Consider the following 23,229-nt stretch of genomic DNA (forward strand, 5'->3'; position numbering starts at 1 on the left):
CCTCAGAGTCCGAGTCCTCCTCAGAAATCTGTAGACACAACCTACTTGTGTTAACTAAAGTGAGAGTTCAGTGGCCCTGTATTCTCCGCTTTTTTTTCCTGAACAGGGATTAAAAATAGTTTTCTTTCCCTTAACTCCTCCTCCTCTCTCTTTCACTCTGAATTCCTAGCAATTGCCTGAGGTTTTTTCCCCTGAACCGTGAAGTGTCATGTTGTAACTGTATTACTTTTAGTGCTGTATTACTGCTTATTTTTTAAAACCAGACTCATAAAGAGCAGCCTAGTGAGCCGCATTATCTGGTTGCCAATAGAGTGCCCTTGCTTGGATTTGCTGTGTATAGCTCTTGTATATGTACATAGCTTCAGATTTCAAGGACTGAAGTTTGAGGTTTTGAATTTGGGTTTTGAACCAAGTTCTCTTTGCTAATCTGTATATTATGGGGGCAAAGAATAAAGTAGTATTTACTCCCCGTCTTTATTCAGGCCTAATCTGATGGTGTTCAGTTTGCGAATTCCAGTAATGCACTTTCACCTTGCAGTCTGGTTTTGAAGTTTTTCTGTTGAAGAATGGCCACTTTTAGGTCTGTTTTTGAGTAACCAGAGAGGTTAAAGTGTTCTCCTACTGGTTTTTGAATGTTATAACTCCTGATGTCGGATTTTAGTCCATTTATTCTTTTGCGTAGACAGCCCTGTTTGGCCAATGTTGCCCTCACGTTGCCCCTTTCAAACATGGCTGCCGCAGAGACCATGGCCCCGCTGATTGGTGTGAGAACGAGCCAATAACCCTCCAGTCTCAGTCCTCACGCCGAGCCACTCTCCTGCTATGGAATTAGAGGAAAGGCTTTGAGCAGTGATTGATGGCCCCTCCGCAAATAGCGATGGGACTCCTGGGGTCTCAGACCAATAGGGAGCGGAGGGGGGCGGGGCAGTGCTTCCAGGTTGGGGAGTGAAAAGGGCTGGAGCTGGGGCCTGAGCGCAGGTAGTAGAGCGAACCCTTCCCAGATGCCTGGGTCCGCTCCGTGTCTGGGGGTGGGGGAAGCCCGGACGCCTGGGTCTGCTCTGTGTCTGTGAGGGTCGGGGGAAGCCTGGACGCCTGGGTCGGCTCCATGTCTGGGCGGGGAGCCCAGGTGCCTAGGTCTGCTCCGTGTCTGAGGGGGCGGTGGGAGGCCGTATGCCTGGGTTCTGTTTTTGGCTGTGGGGCTGTACTGGCTCCCGGTTGATTTGAGGGGGTGCCCCATGTCCCCTTGTAGGGAGGAGCCCCGCATCCGGCCCTGCCATGGAGACTCTGATCCCCGTTATCAACAAACTGCAGGAGATTTTCAACACCGTAGGGGCCGGGGTGATCCAGCTGCCCCAGATCGTGGTGATTGGGGCCCAGGTGAGACTCCACTCTTCCCGCCCTGGGGGGATCCAGCTGCCTCATTGGGGCCCAGGTGATACCCCTGCCCCCCTCATCCCACCCTTCCCTTCCTGGGGGAATCCGGCTGCCCCAGATCGTGATTGGGGCCCAGGTGAGACCCCCCCATCCAACCCTTCTGTCCCTGGGGGGATCCAGCTGCCCCAGGTCATGGTGATTGGGGCCCAGGTGAGACTCCAATCCCTCCCTTCCTGAGGGGATCCAGCTGCCCCACTGGGGTCTAGGTGAGACCCTGCCAACACTCTTTAATCTCTGAAGCCCCAGGCTCCTCTTCTCCCTCTGCCCACCACGTCTGGCTGCCCCTCACCCTCCTGTCCCTTCCAGCCTTAACCCCGTCTCTCCCCTCCTCACAGAGCAGCGGGAAGAGCTCAGTTCTGGAGAGCATTGTGGGTCGTGACTTCCTGCCCCGGGGCTCAGGCATTGTCACCCGGCGGCCCCTGGTCTTGCAGCTGGTGAATGTGCCATTTCTGGAGGAGCGGCAACATGCAGCCAGTGGGGAGACAAGTAAGGGGGTGCTGGGAGGCATGGTGGGCTCTCCCTGGGCTGAGGGGACAGGAAGCAGAAGGTTGTGGGAGGCCAGGACTCCTTGGGTGTAACCCAGCTCTGGTAGGGCAGTGAGGTATAGTGGTTAGAGTGGGAGTGGGGGGCTGGAAGCCAGGACTCCTGGGTTCTCTCCCTTGCTCTGCAGTACCATTCACTGGGAGGCCTCTCACCCCCTCCCTGCTCTGGGAGGTTGAGAGTAGAGACCTCAAGGGCTGAGGTGGTGAGACCACGAGATGTTTGGCTCACTGTGACTCCCTCTCTCTCTGCTGCTGGGGAGCCCGTGTCTGTGGGTTGAAGCCAATGATTCCTATGGGGAGCCAGGGTCCAAAACAGCTGCTTTCAGTGGGGCTGCGCAAGCCCCTGAAGCCCTGTCCACACCCTGGGGGGCTGAGAGTGACCCCAAATTGGCTCTCCGTGCAGGTACCCTGGCCGAAGAGTGGGCAACCTTCCTGCATTGCAAGCACAAGGTAGGGGCCCTGCTCGGGATCTGGGGGTGGCCACCTCAACCCCTGTCTGAGTCTTAGGGGGGAAACATGGTAATTAGAGGGGTGGCGGATGCCCCTTCCTGACCTGTCTGTCAAGGAATAATGGGGGTGATATTCCCAGCACCCATCCCTGTCCTTTGCTGGAGATTGGGGCAGCCTCCCTTACCCATCCTGGCTGTGGGTCATTGCATGCCCCCTGTCCATGTACTGTCAGCTTCGGGGCAGAGGGAAGTGCCGCTGGGGCCATGGAGCGTGTCTCAGGGCCCGCCATGCCTCCCTGTCCCCTCTCAGACCTTCACCGACTTCAGTGAGATCCAGCAGGAGATAGAGACTGAGACCGAGAGGACGACAGGAACCAACAAGGTAATGAACACCTGTGACAAAACCTCCCCAATGTTTGTGTGTGAAACCAGGAGTCCTGATCCCAGCCTCCCACTACTATAACCCACCAGACCCCACTCTCCCTCCCAGAGCTGGGGAGAGAACCAGGAGGCCTGGCTCCCAGCACCCTCTAGTATAACTCTGTTGGTTATTGCCCTGCAGGGGATCAGCCCGGAGCCCCTGTATCTGAAGATCTACTCCCCACATGTCCTGAACTTGACACTGGTCGACCTACCGGGGATCACCAAGGTGAGAGGCGGGCGCCCCATGGCATTGAGGGATGGGATGGGGAGGGATCCTTGGATGGGGTGGGGAGGGGTAATGCCCCACTGTGGGTGTCTGTCAAAGCTGCCGCTAAAGGGATATTTCCAAAATCTGGCTTATTCCTGTTCTCACTGGGAGACCTTCCCAACTATGGACCCTCAGCCAGTCGATGTCTATAACCATGAGTCCTGGCTCCCAGCCCCTCCTGCTCTAACCACCTGCCCCTGCTGTCATCCCAGAGCTGGAGAGAGAACCCAGCAGTCCGGGCTCACCTGTATCTTGTCTGGCAGGAGCCTGCACTCACTCTTCTCTCCCATCTCCAGGTGCCTGTGGGGGACCAGCCCCCCGACATTGAGGGCCAGGTGCGGGAGATGATCCTATCCTACGTCTCCAATCCGAACTGCCTGATCCTGGTTGTGACAGCTGCCAACACCGACGTGGCCACCTCTGAGGCGCTCAAGCTGGCCCGGGATGTTGACCCCGATGGTACTGATGTGAGGGGCTACCCCAGGGGACCTAGGGCATGGGTGGGGCTGAGAGCTAGTGGGCTGTGAGCCCTGCATGGGGGGAGTGGAGGCAGGTGGTAAGGGGGATGCAGTGGATTTACTGAGTGTTTGGTGCTGCAGCCTTCACAGTCTCTCTTTAGGGAGTGCCGCCCCTTTTAATGTGCTAGGCTCTCGCTTTGTTCCCCTGTAAGTCCCTTGGGGTCCAGCCCCCCTGTTCCTCTCTGTGGCTGTCCACCACTCTAGGGGAGTTTGGGTCCCTAGCGGAGACTTCAGCCCTGCCAGGAGTACTGCAGGCAGCAGGGACCAGGAGAGATGCAGGGCGGCCATAGCAAAACCTGCTGATGTTTGTTGGACCCCTGCAGTCTGGGATCAGAGGGCCCAGGCTAGAGAAGAAAAGTCAGGCTTAGGTCAGAGTCTGTGTCGGCTGAATCCCCTGCCCTGCTGCTCCAAAACTTCCTGGGGGTCTGCCTCCTGCCCTGGCTGCACTGTGTGGGCTCCAGCGGCTGTGCCGGCCCAGACATGGGTACCCGATTGAGGGGCTTTCCTGGTGCTGTAGGAATGCCACCTAGTGCCAGAAACACTGGTCTGCCAGCACAGCAGTGTCTGTGCTGGGGGTTAGGTCGCCCTTTGGTGTTTCACACCCTGACCCAGGTCACTAGGTGGGTAAGTGTAGCTTGGGCCTAGGTCTCCATCTCTGAGCCTGGGCCTGCCTGATCATCCCTACCCTCTCCACTCCTGCAGGATGCCGCACACTGGCCGTGGTCACCAAGCTGGACCTGATGGACGCTGGGACGGACGCCATGGACGTTCTGATGGGCCGGGTCATCCCTGTCAAACTGGGCATCATTGGGGTGGTGAACAGGTGGGTAGGAGGGTGTTGGTGTCCGGGGGGAGGGATGTGGAGATGTAGGGCATGGGGGTCTGCTGAGAGGTGGGAGGGGCTGGAGTTGAGGGGGAGGAGGGTTCTGGAGAATGTCTTTGGTGGTGGGATGGGGGTGCTGTGCTGGAGTTTGGGGGATTGGAGGGGCTGCAGGGGGCAGCAAACCCAACGTTCCCCACCAGCCTGGAATGGGTGCGGGGAGTGGGAACAGACAATGACTCTGTCCCGACCCTCCCAGGAGCCAGCACGACATCAACACTTGGAAGAGCATCACTGAGTCACTGCAGGATGAGCAGGTCTTCCTGCAGAAGCGATACCCATCGCTGGCCAACCGCAACAGCACCCGGCACCTGGCCAAGACCCTCAACCGGTGGGTGCCAGCTTGGGCTCTGCTCTCCCTGGCGAGGGGCACTGGGGCCAGAGGACTAGGGCTGGGCAGGGGGCAGTTAAGGGATCTGTTGCAGAGGAGGGAAAGGACGGAGGGGTGTGTGCTGCCCCAGCAGACGGAATAGAAGTGAGCCCATTTACAACTGACCAGAAAGGGGGGTGTGGGTGAGTATCATACCTGACATTCTCTAGCAGAACTCAGTGCCGCTAGAGAGTGGCCAGGAGCATGGGGGGCAGCAGGAGGAGCAGGGCAGCACATGGTGGCAGGAGACCCTGGAGTCACCCCAGCGGAGGAGTTGAGCCCTGGCTGTCAGCGCTAGGTGCTAGAATGATTCCCTGGAAATTCAGGAGCCGGGAGGCTGGGTTAGACGGGCCCATTCCTGTGCCCTGCCCCAGGCTGCTGATGCATCACATCCGGGATTGCCTGCCGGAGCTGAAAACCCGGGTGAATGTGCTGACGGCCCAATATCAGTCAGTGCTGCAGAGCTATGGGCAGCCCATTGAGGACAAGAATGCCATGCTGCTGCAGATCATCACCAAGTTCGCCACCGAGTACTGCCACACCATCGAGGGCACGGCCCGGAACATTGAGACTTCAGAGCTGTGAGTGCTGTGGGGGAGGTGGACCTGCCCCCTCAAGGGCAGGAATTGCGGTGCAGATACCTGGGAGCTGAGAAGTCAGGGGGCATGAGGGTGGGCGGTGCTGAGAGGCAGGGGTGTGTGGCCATTTTGGTGGGGGGGGCTGTGCTTTGGCTACTGTTTCTATGCTCCCTCTGAACTCTTCTGTGTCTCTTCCCCCCCACCCCGCCATCCCCCAGCTGCGGGGGTGCCCGCATGGGCTACATCTTCCACGAGACGTTCGGCCGGACGTTGGAGTCCATCGACCCGCTGGCTGGGCTCACAATGCTGGACATCCTGACGGCCATTCACAGTGCCACGGTATGGTACCCCCCTGGGCAGTGCCCCCTCCACCGGCCCCTGTTCTATTAATTTAGGTGGAATAAATGGGCCACAGATGTTCCCATGGCCCACTCACTGTCCCACATTGAACAGTGCGACATGAGGTTTGGTACCCAGAGACCTCGGCCTGCCCAGCACCATAGCAAATACCACCCGCTGTCCTCGTAAACTGTTGTTAATGCTAAAGAGGAGACTGCAAAGCCATGGGCGGCGTCTGAACTGCTGGCTTTGGAAGGCTAGCCCCTGGCTTGGCCCGTACCACCCTGCCCCTTCTGTCCCCCTTTCTTTGCTGGAGCCCGAGCACCCCTGCCTCTGTGTCTGTCAGCCCCCCTCCATGGTGCCTCTTACCAACCATGCCCCAGCCTTGCATGGTACGATAACATTGCCTGATTCTACATGGTAGGGGCCCCTCCCCGACATGTACCACATTGGGGAAGGTACCGAGCCATGAAGGAGGGGTAACAGACCATAGTGGACTGCGGGGCGAGTGTGTGTATGTGCCCCCCTCCCAGTCCCCTGGAGTGGGATGTGCCCACCCCACAACACTCTCAGTCCCATCTCGCTACGGCTGCCTGGGACCGACTAGCCCCCTCCTGGCTTTCTGTGCCCCACGAGAGTGGAGAATGGGATGAGGCTGGGTGGTGACAGGGGGTGGGGTTGTCTCTCTCTCTAGCCCCACTGGAGAAGCCACTGCTCTAATGGGGTCCCTGCCTCCCCCTCAGGGCCCCCGTCCCGCCCTCTTCATGCCCGAGGTCTCCTTCGAGCTGCTGGTGAAACGTCAGATCAAGCGTCTGGAGTACCCGAGCCTGCGCTGTGTGCAACTGGCGCTGCAGCTCCTCGTGCACATCATTCAGCACTGTTCCACGTACAACACACAGGTGCCCCCCCGCAATCATCCATCCCTGCTCCATGTACAACATGTGGGTACCTGGGACCCCCTCCCCCCACAGCCCATCTCCCATCATCCATCCCTGCTTCACCTATAACACACAGGTGCCTCCCAGGGGAGTGTCTGACCTTAGGCCAGTGCCTGTGGTTTGCCCCACGTTTTCCCCAAGGGGCTCTGCCGGGGCTAGCAGAGCCCATCCAGCTTTCCCTGCTGCACAGTGCATTCATCTCAGATAAAAGCGTTACAGTGAGAACACAGCGTGAAACCATCCCCCTGTCGCCAGACCTGCTGTGCCCCTGGTGTCCCCCATCTTCTCCCTGAGCTCTCCCAAGTGCCTGCTGGATTTGCCCCCTGGTTATGGTCTCATGTCTGTTTCTGGGTTACATTCATCCTTGATACCTGATACCAAGGACCCTTCTCTATCTCCTGGGCGCCTCAGGCCTGCTCTGACCCAGTTTGTGCAATCCCCCTGGGGTGTGTGTGATGGTTTGGGGGGTCCACCCAGACCAGCGAGGGGTTCTGTGACCCCTGCCCTGTAACCTGGGTGCTGCGCAGCTGGGGTTGGATTCCCTGACCCCCATGGGCTCTGACAGTAAAATAACATAGCATGCAATCAGGTGGCATAACTACTTTTTTTACCTCTGGCCTGCGCTCATCAAACACAGCTGGAGCAGTCTCTGGCTAATCTGTGGGCCCATTTGTGTCCAGCACATCTCAATAGCCATCTTTTGAAGTTTCAACGTTTCCAAGATCTTTCCTCTTTCTCCCCCACCCCCCGCACCAGGAGCTGCTGCGCTTCCCCAAACTGCATGAAGCGATTGTGGAAGTGGTGACAGGCGTCCTGCGGCAGAGGCTGCCCATCACCAATGAGATGGTAACACCCCAGGGGGAGGGGGCTGCTATGGGACATCTGGGATCCATGCAGGGTAGGGGCCTGATATGGGAGTGGGGGTTGAAGTCTTTGTCCTAGGGGAGACTGATTGGATTTAAATCAGCAAGTGGGAAAATGCACTTTAAAAAAAAGTTGGATTCTCACTGGCTGATAACCAATAAACCATGTTAATTTGCAGCTAAATATAGTCTTTACACTAAGTGTGGTGCTTCTTTCTGCAAAGCAGGTGGATACACTAGAGTTATACACGTTTATTTAAACAATTATGTAGTTGAACCTACATTTATTCAGAGTTTAATTTTCTGGTATTAGAAAATGGTGAATGATGCCTTGTTATTAACTAGATAATTAATAAAAACAATTAAATGCTGTTTCTGGGCATTTTTAATGGAATTCCAGTTTCCATCCAAATAGAGCTTGACACAAATTACAAGTAAGAAAATTAAATTACCTTTAAATGTGCTGTGTCCAGAAGAACAAATGTCAAGCAAAACATGTTTTGCACTGAAAACTGATCTGTTCAACACAGGCCTTTCCTTTTGTCCTTTGAATGAAAGTTAAGTGTAAGAGGGGGAGGGATAGCTCAGTGGTTTGAGCATTGGTGTGCTAAACCCAGGGTTGAGAGTTCAATTTTTGAGGGGGCCATTTAGGGATCTAGGGCAAAAATCTGTGTGGGGATTGGTTCTGCTTTGAGCAGGGGGTTGGACTAGATGACCTGCTGAGGTCCCTTCCAACCCTGGCAGGTCTATGATCCTAAGAGGACATGCGGTTTGATGTCCTTAAGATGTCAGCAGCAAGCATGTACTGCTCTTGATTAAAATCCATTACAATTCTGACAACTTGTGTTAAGGGCTAAGCTTACAATACTCTCAATATTACTTTAAACAGTTTCACAACAAAAATCACATTTATTGAGTTTAAATTAAATCTTGTTTTGTTTTGAATCCACCATGCTGGGCTCCATCCCATCTCTCTCCCATACAGGTTCATAATCTGGTTGCAATCGAGCTTGCCTATATTAACACCAAGCACCCGGACTTCCTGGACACAGCACTGGTGTCTGCCTCTGTCAGCACCAGCAAGGTAATGCTTCTCTGCTCCTATATCCCACTGCTGAGCCTCTTCCCCCCCTCCTCCTCCACTGGATACCAGTGTCACCCCTCTTGACGTGGCCAGCTGGTCTCTGCTGTACCCAGAATGACCCCCCTGCGGAGGGGAGCCGGCGTTGGAAGAGTGACAAAGTGGAGGATGCTGGCATGGAGGAGAAGCCCAAGGGGAATGCCCAGCCCCCCTTGTATTCCAGCCCCTGTCGCTCCCATGCTGTCAATCTGCTGGACACACTGAGTTACACCCTTCCCACACAGGCAGGTGATAGTGGGGTAGTGACAGCAGGAGAGCTGTATCTGGGCCAACCTCAGTGCTCTGGCTCCCATTGCGCCTTTTCAGAGCTGCTTTGCTTCCAAGGCCAGCAGGGACCATTTTGATCATCTAGTCTGACAAACACACCCTGCAACACCCATAGGCCAGAGAACTGCCCCAAAGTTATTCCTAGGGAAAAGCTGGCCAGTGCTGGACAATGCACCACATTCCATTCTTTCACTCTTAATGATTTCTGCCTTCTCTCCAGTCTCAATGTCTCCAGCTTCAGCTTTGACCCACCTCGTTGGAGAATGTTCTGACCTTTGCGTGTGATCCTAACGTTGTGCTACTGGAACTGGAGATTGCCTGGCTTTATAACCTTACTACTGTTATCCCTGGGAGAAGGCCCTGCGTGGTGGGACCCCCCCGCTTTCCCTTGAAGGCCCATGCCCTCTCTCTTTTCCCACAGCCCATGCCGGCCACATGGAACCTGAGCCAGCAGGAGCAGCAAGATTGTGAGGTGATCTGCAGACTCATCAAATCCTATTTCCTCATTGTGCGGAAAAGGATCCAGGACAGGTAAGATTGAGGGGGTGGGGGGGGAACGACAGACAAAGGTGTGTGGCTGCAGCCCCTCTCCTGGACCCTTAAGGGCCATGGGGAATTGAAAGGGCTTGAGATGGGTGCCCTTGTGACCTCTGCCCCTCCTCCACAGCGTCCTCAAGACAATCATGCATTTCCTGGTGAACTATCTCAAGGACCATCTGCAGAGCCAGCTGGTTGGACAGCTATACAAGCAGCAGCTGCTGGATATGCTGCTTACAGAGTCAGAGGACATGGCACAGCAGCGCAAGGAGGCTGCTGGGCTGCTCCAGGTGAGGGAGGAGGGGGGGTGTCAGGTCTCTCTGCCACCCTACCTTTGCTAATGTCTTCTGTCTCCCATCAGGCCTTGCAGCGAGCCAGCCAGACCATCTCTGAGATCTGGGAGACACAACTCTGGTGAGGATGGCTGGAGAAGCTGAGTTTCCAGACACCACACACACCCCTCCCTCTGGTTCTTTGCTGCCTATATATCTGAGCCGGTATGATGGTGGATTGGTGTTATGAAATAAAACCTGTTTGCACAAAAAGCTGGCTTGAATTCACTGAGTGGCTAATGCACTATGGGCACCAGCCTGGCTCATAAGAATGCTTTTTAAAGAACTTCCTTGCATTTGTTTTAAACCTGCTGTCTATTATGGGAATAAGTAAATAAGGAAAAGTTATCTACTTTCTCAACATCACTCATGATTTTATATACCTCTATCATATTCCCTCCCTCCCCCTTAGTCTCCTCTTTTCCATGCTGAAGAGTCCTAGCCTCTTTAATCGTTCCTCATATGGGACCAGTATGCTCCCTACTCTGTTAGCAGCCTATACTGCCATTTTGTTCTGTCCTTTGGTGCACAGTTGTAGTTGTCCTTGTCAGCATGACCTGCAAGCCCAGTCTCGTATGTTGGAATAAAGGATGGGAAATGCCCCCAGCTCTGAGCAACCCCTTTCAGGTGGCATCTTGGGCTGAAATGCAGGGATGATAACCATAACTACACAAGAGGGTCTTAACATAAACCAGAACCTAGGAAATGTAGAAAATTGATAAGGGAACAAAGAGAATCTAAAAACGATTGAAGTTCTTCACACTTTGCTTTGGGCTTAACTATCATTCTGAGAGAAACCTTAATGACTAGTTCTGCAACTTCACATTTCCTCAATTTGTCACCTACAAAAGCCAACTCAGATTTGAGAATCTCTCTAACATCCTCAGCTGTAAAGTCTGAAGCAAAGTTTTGTATCTCCATCATCAAGGGGCCCCACTGGTTGTTGTTTAGCAGGCTTCCTCCTTCTGATGTACTTAAAAAACATTTTATTACTACCTTTGGAGTTTTTGGCTAGCCCTTCTCCTGACCTGCTCCTCCAACTTATCCCAGAAGGACTGGGAAAGAGATCAGGCTACTCTCCCTCTCCCTGGGGGGCAGGGGTGCCCCATATCCCCAACTTACCTTTCTTTCTCCAGCTGGAGACAAGCCTCTGCCCTGCCCAAATTCCATTGTCTGCCTATGGCCCTGACAGCCAGGGGAGAAGGCCTGTGGCCAAGCCCCACAGTCTGTGCCTTGTCTCAAACTGCTCAACAATCTCACAAAACTAAATGATTTGGGCAACAAAATAACTCTGGCTATACATATAATATGATAAGGGCTGATTTAGCTACAATAAGACAGTTTGTAGAGGCTGTCAAAAAAGCAAACAGGATGTTAGTCTCAGGAATAACAAATAAGACAATCTTATTGCCCTTTTATAAATCCATAATATGCCCACATCTCGAATACTGCATACAGCTGTGGTCGCCTCATCTCAGAAAAGATCATCTGGCACTAGAAAAGGTTCAGAGAAGGGCAACTAAAATGATTAGGGGTTTGGAGAGGGTTCCATATGAGGAGAGATTAAAGAGGCTAGGCCCCTTCAGCTTGGAAAAGAGGGGACTAAGGGGGGCTATGACAGAGGTCTATAAAACCATGAGTCATGTGGAGAAAGGGGAAAAGGAAAAGTTATAAGTGGGGTTTACAAGGGAACTGGATAACTAGCCAGGCTGGGTAAGGAATGGGGTCCCCAGCCTCTGTCTGTCAGGGGGTGGAGATGGCTGGCAGCAGAGATCCCTGGTCACTGCCTGCTGGGTTCACTCCCTCTGGGGCACCTCCGCAGCAGGACACGGGGGGCTTCCCCCTGCCTGGCGCTGGCCCCCGCCTTCTTCCCTGCTCGGAGGCAGCAGCCACCGCTGCTCCCTGAGCGGGGGGCGCCCCCTGCTTTATCACCGCGCTATTGGCCGCCTCTTGGCCACGCCTGCCAGGCGGCCGCGCCGGGTCCACGGCCTGTTGTCAGCCGGGGGGGGGGGGAACCTGGTGCCGCTGTGTCCTGGCCCGGGGCTGGGAGTCCCCTGGGGGGGGGCTTTGCGCACCAACTCACCAGCTGCTGAACCCGCCACTGATTGAACCAGGAGCCAGGACGGGGCTGGGACACCGGCTCTGCCCGGAACCCCGGTTTCCCTCCCGGTCCGCCCACAGGGACCTGCAGCTGGGGCGTCTTTCTGCGCCAGCCCCCTCGCTGCCCGTCCGCACCCGGCCCCCGCAGCCACTGCTTGGCCCCCAGCACCAGGCTTCTCCCTCAAGCTCCGGCTGCTCCTTGCCCTTCACGAGGCAGCCGGAACCTCAGGATCGCTGCCCATGGGCTGAATTGCGGCCGCTCTCACCGCAGCTCCTAAGTAATCAGCAGCTACTTCGACCCCCCCAGAGCGCCGCCCAGAGGAGCAGCCCCAGGAACGTCCTAGGAGTGCGGGGGGGGGTCTCTGGCCCCAAGTCCTGCATGAGCCGAGGGCCTCGCCCCACCTCGGCAAACATCAGTGTGAGCTGGCTGACCCCATGCTGGGCTGGCTGCTCCCAACAGAGCCCTGGGCCCCATGTACAAACCTTGGGCAGATTATGTCCCCAAACAACCTGCAGCTCAAATGCGACGAGGTGCAGCCCGTTGCCTCTCTTCTCTCCTGGGTCCGGACCAGGACTGGCGCACACCCCTTTGCTTTGCACCGTCGCTGAACTCCTGGCGCTCAGCAGAGTCAGTCCTCAGAGCTGTTGTGTGGATGAGCCTACGCAGGTGTTAATAGCTCAGCTGCCAGTCAGCGTCCCACGGGTGGGGAGGGGGAGAGCGAGCATGCTTGTCGGGGCATACCAGCCACAATCTCTTAGGCCTGGTTTGCACCAGGAATTTACATCAGTGCAGCTACAGTGTGAAGAACCTGAGAGAGGCAGCAACACTGACCCACCCCTGGTGTAAACAGCACTAAGATGGAAGAATTCTTCCATCAACCTGGCTATAGCCTCTCGGGGATGTGGATTACCTATGACGATGGGAAACCTCCCCCCGGCCCCCTGTCAGCATGGGTAGCTGACACGGCACTGATGGGGTGTTTGAAGTGCGGACATCCCCTGCACAACCAAACCTGTACTACACATGGCATTTGGAATCCCTCCGACACCTGTCTCAAATACGAGCTCTCAGGCAGTGACTCTGCCAGCATTCCTGGTGCAGCTTGCCCCACTTCAGTGCTGGGACATCGATTCCAGTGCATGGGGGCAACAGAATATTAAGGGCTGGAGTGACAAGGGGGCACTTCCAGCATTTATGCCTCCCCCCAGCATTAACAAAACCCCCACTCAGCTGCTCCCAATACTGCAGGCATCTATGTCCCCCCAGGAAGGGGCCACAAAATAAGGGAGGATCATATTTTTAACTAAAAAATGGAGATTTTTTTATAATTAAATACATTTTTGTTTTTAAAAATAAAAATATAAAATTACTTGTGAAATTAGCTCCACCTTCATGAAGGTCACCCCCCCAATTCCTTGTCCCTCCCTCAGGGGCCCACCCTACAACCCTGGCCACATGGGTGTCTATGGAACAGACCACACTACAGTGACTCCACAGCATGGACAGAGACTGCACTGATGGAAGGAGGCTTTCCAGCAGTATAGGAACACACACCGGGGGGGGGGGGGGGGGGCTCCAGCTCCCGCTCCCAGCACAACCCTCTCTCTCCACCTCTGCTTTCCAGCCAGTGTACCCTCATCCTCTTCCTTTATAGGAGCCAAGCCTGCACCTCCCCAGCTGCTGCTCATCCTTAATTAGCTGCCTTCCATCCCTCTCCAGGATGGGCTAATTGGACCACTCAGCTGCCTGTTAACTCTTCCCCTGCCAGCATGGAGCACATGTCCCTTTGCGGGGGTAGGGGGTCTGCAGAGGTGGATTCTGGGAGACGCTGTTTGTGGGTCTTTGCGAAAGTCCCATCTCCCATACTGGGCGGAAGGAGGATCCCAGGGAGGGCTGCGTAGCGGCCGCAGGGCTCATTAACCAAAGGGAGGGGAGAGTTCCTGAGAGGGAGGCTGTATATGGGGGCGGTCCTGGGACAAGGTTGATCCCAGCAGGCTGTGCTGGGGGAGGTTCCAGTGGGGTGGCTCCAAGGGGTGGATTACAGCCTGGGGAGGGGATGGGAGGGTCTTTTTCCTGCTTATATTCAGACAGGCAGGGGTTTCTACTGCAGCATTTATTGCAGAGTTCATCACAACATGGGTGGGGTTTATACAGAGCCCCCTGCATAGAGTCCTGCAGCCCCCCCACTACAGCCCCCCAGCAATGTGCACCCCCCCCGGGCTCATCTAGTCTCTGAGCTGAAACCAGTGCAAGATGCCCCAGCCTCTCCCCCCGCACAAGCTGTGACCCACACCCCCAGCTTCTCTTCCCCCTCAGTCCCAGGGGCCCCAGCCTCTTCCCCCCTACAAGCTGTGACCCATTCCCCTACTGCCCCCCCAGCTTCTCCACCCACTCAGTCCCAGGGGCCCCAGCCTCTTCCCCCACCCAAAGCTGTGACCCATCCCCCCTCCCCCAGGCCTCCACTCATGGGAATCTCTGCAGGCATGACAGGACACCCGCTGGCTGACCCCAGGTCTGCCCTTGGGAAGGCAATCAGCTGGGGATGGGGAGAGGAGTGGGCCTGGCCCCCAGGAAGGTTGAAACGGGAAGGTGGGGGTCCCACCTGCTCGAAGGGGCTTTTGTCCTCCACCCCCTTGACCCCCACGAAGACCCAGCTGTCGCGGAATCCAAGCTCCTTGGCCACACTGCTGCCAAGCTCGCTGAAAATCCTCCACATTTCTTTGTTCATCCGGGGGGCAGAGCCCTGGCTCAGCAGGAGGATCAGGGCCTTGCACCAAGCCAGCCAGGGCCCTCACCTTGGGGCTAGATGGGAGCTAGCACCTGCCAGAGGGGAAAGACCTCAGGCCCCATTCCCCACCCCACCCCTCAAGGCAGCTAGTCCCTGCCCTGGGGCCAGATGGGAGCTGGTGCCCCCTAGAGGGGGGAGGACCTATATCCTGCCCCCCTAGCCAGATAGGCCCCCAACACTGGCCCTGAGGCTTGATGGGAGTCAGCACTCCCAGAGGGGTGAGGCCCCAGGCCGCATTCCCACCCCCCTAAGTCAGCCAGTCCCCGCCCTGGGGCTGAATGGGAGCCGGCACCCTCAGAGGGGAAAGGCCTCACTGGTCCCGCGCCCCACACCCACTTGGTGGCTGGGTCGTCGTATGAGGCCACGAACACCAGGCTGCTCGTGCTGCATCCGAATGAACTTCAGCAGCTCGTTGACGTCTGGGGTGAAAGATGCAGGGTCAGTGCAGGCCTGGACCCCCCTGACCCACGGGGTTCCCCTGAGCCTCCCCCCAGGTTCCTGCCTATCACACAGACCTCTCATACCAGGGTCTCCCAACTGGAGCCCCCATCGATTCCCCCCGCCCCCCAAGCCCCTCCCACAACATCCTCAGTGGCTGCCCCATGACTCCCTGCCCTCCTGCCCCACAGGGCTTCCGAGCCTCCTCCCCCCACACATTCCTGCCTCTCACAGACTATCCACCCCTGCGCCAGGGTCTCCCACCTGGAGCCCCCAACGATTCCCCCCCGACATCCTCAGGTGCTGCCCCCCTCTCACCTCCAGCCCACATGTCGAAGGACCTGGCATCAATGAGCTCCCCATTGACCCCTGGAACCAGAGAGAGAGTCAGAGCCTGTCCTGCTGCAGCCCCCCTCCTTCCCCAGACCAGCTCCCCTTTCCTGGTCCCACTGCCCCCTCCCCAGCTCCCCCTACCCTCTGCAGCCCCCCTCTTCCCCAGTCCCCTCATACCCTCTGGCCTACCCAGTGCCCCACAACAATGTTCCCCCTCCCCACCTCACCATTCACCAGGGCCATGTTCAGGCCCCGCCCCACATTGTTCTTCACACTGCTCATTATCCTGGAATGAAAGTGAGGTGAGAACGGCCCACCCACCACCTACAGGGGAGCCAGGACACCTTGGTTCTCTCCCTGGCTCTGGGAGGGGTGTGCAGTCCAGTGGGCTGGGAGGGAGCCCAGACTCCTGGATCCGCCTCACAGTTCTGACCCTGATTAGCATGCTGCCTTCTCTCACCTCCCATGCTGAGCCCCAAACCTGCAACTCACATTTCATCGTCCAGGTAGATCTTGGGCCCGATGACATTGGTGACACCGCTGACCAGGCGGAAGGCGAGACACTGTTCGGGGCAGGGCTGCGGGAGGCCACATTATATCTCCTGGGCCGCGGCTCTGGGGTTGGGGGTGGGGAGATGTGGGGAGGTCGCCAAGACACGCTCATGTCACACACCACCCCTGGTTCCCTGGGCTAGACAGCTCCCACACCAGTCAAGGGTGCCATGTCCCCACCATGGGGGGGACAGGCTCCTGGGAAGGGGGCACTGGTGGGGGAACGTGAGCTGAGAGACACAGGACCATGGGAGTCATCTATTAAATGGGGGAGTGCTCCTCCCTCACCCTATGGGACTGGGACACCCTCCACCACTGCCGGTAGGGACACCTGAGGTGATGCAGCAGGGTCCCTGCCCCTGTATCTGGGACCCAGCCCCCTGCTACCACCCCCATGGGGTCCCAGCTCCCGGCCTGGGACCCAGCCCCCTATGGGGTCCCTGCTCCCAGCCTGGGACCCAGTCCCCTGCTACCACAGCCCCCCATGGGGTCCCTGTTCCCAGCCTGGGACCCAGTCCCCTGCTACCACAGCCCCCCATGGGGTTCTGGCTCCCGACCTGTCCACCTGATGGAGACCGGGTCACATCCCCCTATAAGATGTTCCCCTTTTCGGGTCATCGGGAAAACTGCCCAGGACCTAGAAAAAGAGGTCAGAGACATGCTGGCTTTGGGGGTGATCCAGCCGTCTTCCAGCCCTTCGGCGTCACCAGTGATGCTGGTCCTCAAAAAGGATGGGTCTATCCGGTCCTGTGTAGACTATTGAAAGCTCAATGTCATCACCATATATGTTGCCAAACCCATGCCTAGGCCTGATGAGCTCCTAGACAAGCTGGGAGGCGCTCGGTACCTCACAACCATGGATCTGACAAAGGGCTACTGGCAAGTGCCGCTGGACGCAGGTGCCAGGCTGAAATTGGCCTTTATCAGCCCTCTGGGGCTCTATGAGTTTCTGACCCTGCCCTTCGGCCTCAAGGGAGTGCTGGCCACCTTCCAGCGCCTGGTAGAACAGCTACTGAGGGGGATGGAGAGTTTTACTGTGGCGTATATTGCCAACATCTGCGTCTTTAGCCGGACCTGGGAGGACCACGTGTCCTAGGTTAAAGGAGTGCTGGACCAACTCCGAGAGGCTGGGTTAACCGTAAAGGCTGAGAAGTGTAAGGTGGTGATGGCTGAAGTATCTTACCTGGGCCATCGGATGGGGAGTGGCTGCCGAAAGCCAGAACCAGCCAAGGTGGAGGTGATCGGAGACTGACCTGCTCCCCAAACCAAAAAGCAGGTCCAGGCCTGGTGGGGTACTATCGAAGGTTCGTGCACCACTTTAGGCCCATAACCGCCCCCATCACTGAGCTGTGCAAGAAGGGGAAGCCAGACAAGGTGGTCTGGACAGAACAGTGCCAGCAGGCTCTCCAGGCGCTGAAGGAGGCTCTGGTTAGTGGCCCAGTTCTGGCAAACCCAGATTTCGACAAGCACTTTATAGTGTTCACTGACGCCTCAGACACGGGACTAGGGGTGGTGCTAATGCAGGAGGATGAAAAGGGGGAGAGACACCCCATCATGTACCTGAACAAGACGTTGCTATCCCGGGAGCAGAACTACGCAGCCATCGAGAAGGAATGCCTGGCCATGGTGTGGGCCCTTAAGAAACTAGAGCCATATCTCTTTGGGCGACACTTCACCATGTACACCGATCGCTCTCCCCTGACCTGGCTGCACCTGATGAAAGGAGCCAACGTCAAGCTCCTGAGGTGGAGCCTGCTCCTGCAGGACTATGAAGTGAAGGGAAGTGCCAACCTGATAGCAGACGTGTTGTCCCGGAAAGGGGGCCCTGAACTTCCTCAGGTCACTGGGCAGAGTGACTCCACTGAGTTCAGTCTCGAAGGGGGGAGAGATGTGATGTAGTAGGGACTGTCTGTGTGGGGGATGGGAGAGCTGGGGAGGACATTAGGTAAGGGACAGGATTTTTAAGCCTGTAACCTGAGCCAGGTACAGGGGGAGGGTGTCTGCACCTTTTCCCGCGAAGCTGGACAAAGGAATCGGCCGGCTGGAGGAAGGGCAGTTCAGTTTCTGTTTTGGGCTGGGTGGTTGGAATTCAGGGTTTCCCAAGCTGGGATCCAAGCACCCTGAACACCCAGAAGAAATAGATTGAGTGGTCCTGGTTGTGCCTCCAAGCTCTGCTGTAACCTGCATTCCTGTTGTCCAATAAACCTTCTGTTTTACTGGCTGGCTGAGAGTCACTGTGAGTCCAGGAAGAGGGGTGCAGGACCGGACTCCCCCGCACTCCGTGACAGGCAGGGCGCTAGGTCGCTGCCCAGCTCTGCGAGCGGACTGGGGAGTAGACATTCCTGTGGGGGTGGGGGTCTGCCTTCCCACCTCGGCTCTGCAAGGGGACAGGGGAGCGGCCATTCCTGCGGGGGCGGGGCGCTGGGTTCCCCTCCCTGCTCTGTGAGGGACTGGGCAGCTGTCGTTCCTGCAAGGGTGGGGCGCTGAGTTCCCTTCCCAGCTCTGCGATGGGACTGGGGAGTGGCCGTTCCAGCGGGGGCGGGGTGCAGGGTTCCCTCCCCAGCTCTGTGAGGGGTGGGGAGCAGCTGTTCCTTTGGGGGCGGGGCACTCGGTTCCCCTCCCAGCTCTGTGAGGGGACTGGGGAGCGGCCGTTCCAGCGGTGGTGGGCGCTGGGTTCCCTCCCCAGCTCTGCAAGGGGACTGGGGATCAGTCGTTCCTGCGGGGCCGGGGTGCTCGGTTCCCCTCCCAGCTCTGTGAAGGGACTGAGGAGTGGCCGTTCCAGCGGGGGCTGGTGCTGGGTTCCCCTCCCTGCTCTGCGAGGGGACTGCGCAGCTGTCGTTCCTGCGAAGTCAGGGTGCTGGGTTCCCTTCCCAGCTATGCGAAGGGACTAGGGAGCGGCCGCTCCTCCGGGGGTTGGGCGCTGGGTTTCCTCCCCAGCTCTGCGAGGGGACTGGGGAGCGGCCGTTCCTGCAGGGGTGGGGCGCTGTGTTCCCGACCCAACTGTGGGAGGGGACAGGGGACAGGGGAAGGGCAGTTCCAACGTGGGTAGGGTGCTGGCTTCCGTCCTGTCATAAACAGACATTTAAGGGTTAATGTCTCTTTTACCTGTAAAGGGTTAAGAAGCTCAGTGAACCTGGCTGATTCCGTGACAACTGGTGGCAGGGGCAGGATGTACTGCACCCCGTGAATGGTGCTGCTTGCAGTAAGTGACTGGGGAGTAGTAAAACAAAGGGGGGATAATGAGGATCAGGTGTGCTGAAGGCTCAGAGAGGGACGGTTTCAGAGGGTAGTTAACCTCTGGGAGTGTGTGACCAGCGAGAAGGACTGTTGGAGTAAAAGGGTCCCCCTGAGCACTGCAGCGAGCAGTCTCAGTAGCGGAGGAGCTTGCCACTCTGCCCTGGGAGGGAGGATTTTTGCAGTAGCAGGGTTCCCCTGGGAATGGCAGGAGCAATTCCAGGGACGGAGGAGTCGGCAGCTCGACCCTGGCAAAGAGGTGGTGACCATGAGAAGGGCTGGCACACCAGGGGTTCTTCCTGGAAACCATGGGGGAGTCAAGAGCACACAGGCCTGTGAGTCCAGAGCCACTTGGGAACGGTGAAGTGATGGCCTATCACCATCTCCTTGAGAAGGACATTGTGATCCTGTGCACAAAGAGAGGGTTACACATGGGGAAGTTCACCAAGGCACAGTTAATCGTGCAGTTGGAGGAGAAGGACTGCTCTGAGGAGCAGATTCCTGACCCAGATGGGGCTACAAGAGGATCTGGGAGCAGCTGGAGCAGCAGCCAGGCATCCCCGAGAATCTGGTGCCCAACCAGATGATGGTTTTCATGACTGGGTTCCCCATCAGAGGATCGGAGATGTATGGGATGGGAGCAGAGCCTGAGAGTGTGAGAGGATCGTGAGAGAGAGCAAGAGCCTGAGGAAAAGCTGCAGGAGAAGCAGCAGCAGCATGGACTTGGAATGGTGGAGCAGAGAGACATAGGGGGCTGCCCAAGGGTCAGTGGGGAAACATGCCCGGGGTGGCAAGACCCTGGGACAGAGAGAACTGTGGTGGTGCAGCCGCAGATGCTGAGGGGCTGTGGGACCTGGGTGACGGTCCCTGGGGTGAAGGAAATGCGGTAGATATAATTTACCTAGATTTCAATAAGGCGTTTGACACGGTTCCGCATGGGGAACTGTTAGTTAAATTGGAAAAGATGGGGATGAATATGAAAGTTGTAAGGTGGATAAGGAACTGGTTAAAGGGGAGACTCCAGCGGGTCGTATTGAAAGGTGAACTGTCAGGCTGGAAGGAGGTCACTAGTGGAGTCCCTCAAGGATCGGTTTTGGGACCGATCTTATTTAACCTTTTTATTACTGACCTTGGCACAAAGAGCGGGAATGTGCTAATAAAGTTTGCGGATGACACAAAGCTGGGGGGTATTGCTAACACGGAGAAGGACAGGGATACTATTCAGGAAGATCTGAATCATCTTGTGAACTGGAGTAATAGAAATAGGATGAAATACAATAGTGAAAAGTGCAAGGTCATGCACTTAGGAATTAATAATAAGAATTTTAGATATACGTTGGGGGCGCATCAGTTGGAAGCGACAGAGGAGGAGAAGGACCTTGGGGTATTGGTTGATAGCAGGATGACTATGAGTCGCCAATGTGATACAGCTGTTAAAAAAGCAAATGCGATTTTGGGATGCATCAGGCGGGGTATTTCCAGCAAGGATAAGGAGGTGTTAGTACCGTTATATAAGGCGTTGGTGAGACCCCATCTGGAATACTGTGTGCAGTTCTGGTGTCCCATGTTCAAGAAGGATGAATTCAAACTGGAACAGGTTCAGAGATGGGCTACTAGGATGATCCGATGAATGGAAAAACTGCCTTATGAAAGGAGACTCAAAGAGCTTGACTTGTTTAGCCTGGCCAAGAGAAGGCTGCGGGGGGATATGCTTGCTCTATATAAATATATCAGGGGGGTTAACGTTAGGGAGGGAGAGGAATTATTTAAGTTTAGTACTAATGTAGGCACGAGGACGAACGGGTATAAACTGGATATTAGGAAGTTTAGACTTGAAATTAGATGAAGGTTTCTAACCATTAGGGGAGTGAAGTTCTGGAACAGCCTTCCGAGGGAAGTAGTAGGGGCAAAAGACTTTTCTGGCTTTAAGAGAAAGCTTGATAAGTATATGGAGGGGATGTTATGATAGGATCGTTAATTTGGGCAATTGATCTTGGATTATCACCAGATAGGTCTGCTCAATGGTCTGCGGGGAGATGTTGAATGGGATGGGAACTGAGTTACTGCAGAGAATACTTTCTTGGGTGCTGGCTGGTGAGTCTTGCCCACATGCTCAGGGTTTAGCTGATCGCCATATTTGGGGTCGGGAAGGAATTTTCCTCCAGGGCGAATTGGCAGGGGCCCTGGAGGTTTTTCGACTTCCCCTGCAGCGTGGGGCACGGGTCACTTGCTGGTGGATTCTTTGCAGCTTGAGGTCTTCAAACCAATTTTGAGGATTTCAATAACTCAGTCCTGGGTTAGGGGTTGTTATAAAATTGGATGGGCGGGGTTCTGTGGCCTGCCTTGTGCAGGAGGTCAGACTAGATGATCATATTGGTCCCTTCTGACCTATGAGTCTATGAGTCTATGAGTCCTGTCTATGGCCCGGATCCCTGTGCGGACCCAGGAGGGGTCTGGCTGGCTGGTCGTTGGGGTTCTCCAGGATATGGGCTGGGAGGCCCCATTGGGGGGTGACTGTGTCTCTCTGGGACAGGATCCAGGCCCTGCTCCTGTAACAGTCGAGGATTTGAATTCAAATCCAGGGAACCAATTGAGTAAGATGGAAATGGTCAGTGAAAATGCAAATGTTGTGGCTGGCGGGGGGAGGGGCTGCTGGGCTCCGGATACCTGCCTACCTGTAACCAGCCCCCTGGGGCTGAGTGGGAGGGAGAGATGCTCCCTCCCCTGCACACTGGAGAGGGGGTTCACGCTGGCTCTGAGGCTGTGACCAAAGCAACGAGCTCGCTGCCTGCCCTCACTTCAACTGCCACTCCCTAGGTCCCTCCCACAGCTGGGGAGGGAAGCCAGCATCCCGCCCCCACTCGAGTGGCCACACCTCACGCCCCTCCCAGAGCTCGGGAGGGAAGCCAGCCCCCCAACCCCCGCTGCAACTGCCACTCCCCGCTCCCCTCCCAGAGCTGGGGAGGGAAGCCAGCGCCCCACCTCCGCTGGAGCCGCCACTCCTCAGTCCCCATCCAGAGCTGGGGAGGGAAGGCAATGCCCCTTCCCCTCTTGAACTGCCACTCCTCAGGCCCTGCCAGAGATGGGGAGAGAAGGCAACGACCCCTTCTCCCGCTCAAATCGTCACTCCCCAGGCCCCTCCCAGAGCTGGAAAGGGAAGCCAGCGCCCCACCCCCGCTGGAACTGCCATTCCCCACTCCCTTCCCAGAGCTGGGGAGGGAAACCAGCACTCCACCCCCACTGGAACCGCAACTCCACAGGCTTGTCCCAGAGCTGGAGAGGGAAGCCAGCGCCCCGACCCCATTCGAGCGGCCACACCCCATGCCCCTCCCAGAGCTGGGGAGGGAAGCCAGTGCCCCGCCCCCACTCAAACCGCCACTTCCCACTCCCCCGCAGAGTTAGGGAGGGAATCCAGCGCCCTTCCCCTGCTGGAACCACCACTTTCCGTTCCCCTCCCAGAGCTGGGGAGGGAAGCCAGCACCCCGCCCCCACTCGAAACGCCACTCCCCAGACCCCCCACAGAGCTGGGGAGGGATGCCACACTCCACCCCTGCTGGAACCGCCACTCCCCACGCCCCTCCCAGAGCTGGACACGGAAGCCACCTCTCCCACAGGAACCTCTCCTTGAAACTTTCCTCATGGACTGTACCGCATTGAGGTTATCCAGGTCCCTTGGCCTCCGCAAGGAGGGATCTTTCTGCAACTGGCCCTGGAACTCAGCAGCTGGGACAGGGATGGGGACCTGCTCTCTCTCGTCGGCTGGGTCTGAGGTCGTAGCCTCTCTGAGCCGTGTCCCTGGGCGTTCCCTCTCCACCAGGTTAGGGTCCTGCGCCTAGGGCACAGTACTTTCCCCGTTGTCCGGGCGCTGTGTCCTGTGCCGACTCTAACTACGGGTCACAACCAG

At 56.7% G+C, this 23,229-nt stretch overlaps 2 protein-coding genes and 1 pseudogene across 2 annotated transcripts; 2 read left to right on the top strand and 1 right to left on the bottom strand.

Moving 5' to 3' along the window:
- The first annotated feature begins 1,178 nt into the window (after positions 1–1,178).
- LOC127033555 (dynamin-1-like protein) lies at positions 1,179–7,681 on the top strand. Its single transcript, XM_050921487.1, has 12 exons — positions 1,179–1,377; positions 1,770–1,920; positions 2,380–2,426; positions 2,736–2,807; positions 2,988–3,074; positions 3,413–3,575; positions 4,337–4,457; positions 4,714–4,845; positions 5,259–5,465; positions 5,681–5,801; positions 6,545–6,700; positions 7,496–7,681. Exons 1-12 carry the CDS (start codon positions 1,276–1,278, stop codon positions 7,679–7,681), a joined length of 1,545 nt encoding a protein of 514 aa, XP_050777444.1. The 5' UTR covers positions 1,179–1,275.
- Positions 7,682–8,366: 685 nt separating this feature from the next.
- On the top strand, positions 8,367–10,029 carry LOC127033556 (dynamin-1-like protein). Its single transcript, XM_050921488.1, has 6 exons — positions 8,367–8,396; positions 8,588–8,686; positions 8,800–8,967; positions 9,432–9,541; positions 9,678–9,837; positions 9,909–10,029. The coding sequence occupies exons 1-6, from the start codon at positions 8,367–8,369 to the stop codon at positions 9,963–9,965; spliced, it is 624 nt and encodes a 207-aa protein (XP_050777445.1). The 3' UTR covers positions 9,966–10,029.
- A 1,593-nt stretch (positions 10,030–11,622) lies between these two features.
- Positions 11,623–16,203, bottom strand: LOC127033557 (protein FAM3A-like; annotated as a pseudogene).
- Between the last annotated feature and the right edge of the window lie 7,026 nt (positions 16,204–23,229).

Source organism: Gopherus flavomarginatus, chromosome 13 (genome assembly GCF_025201925.1).
Source record: "Gopherus flavomarginatus isolate rGopFla2 chromosome 13, rGopFla2.mat.asm, whole genome shotgun sequence".
Classification (NCBI taxonomy): Eukaryota; Metazoa; Chordata; order Testudines; family Testudinidae; genus Gopherus; species Gopherus flavomarginatus.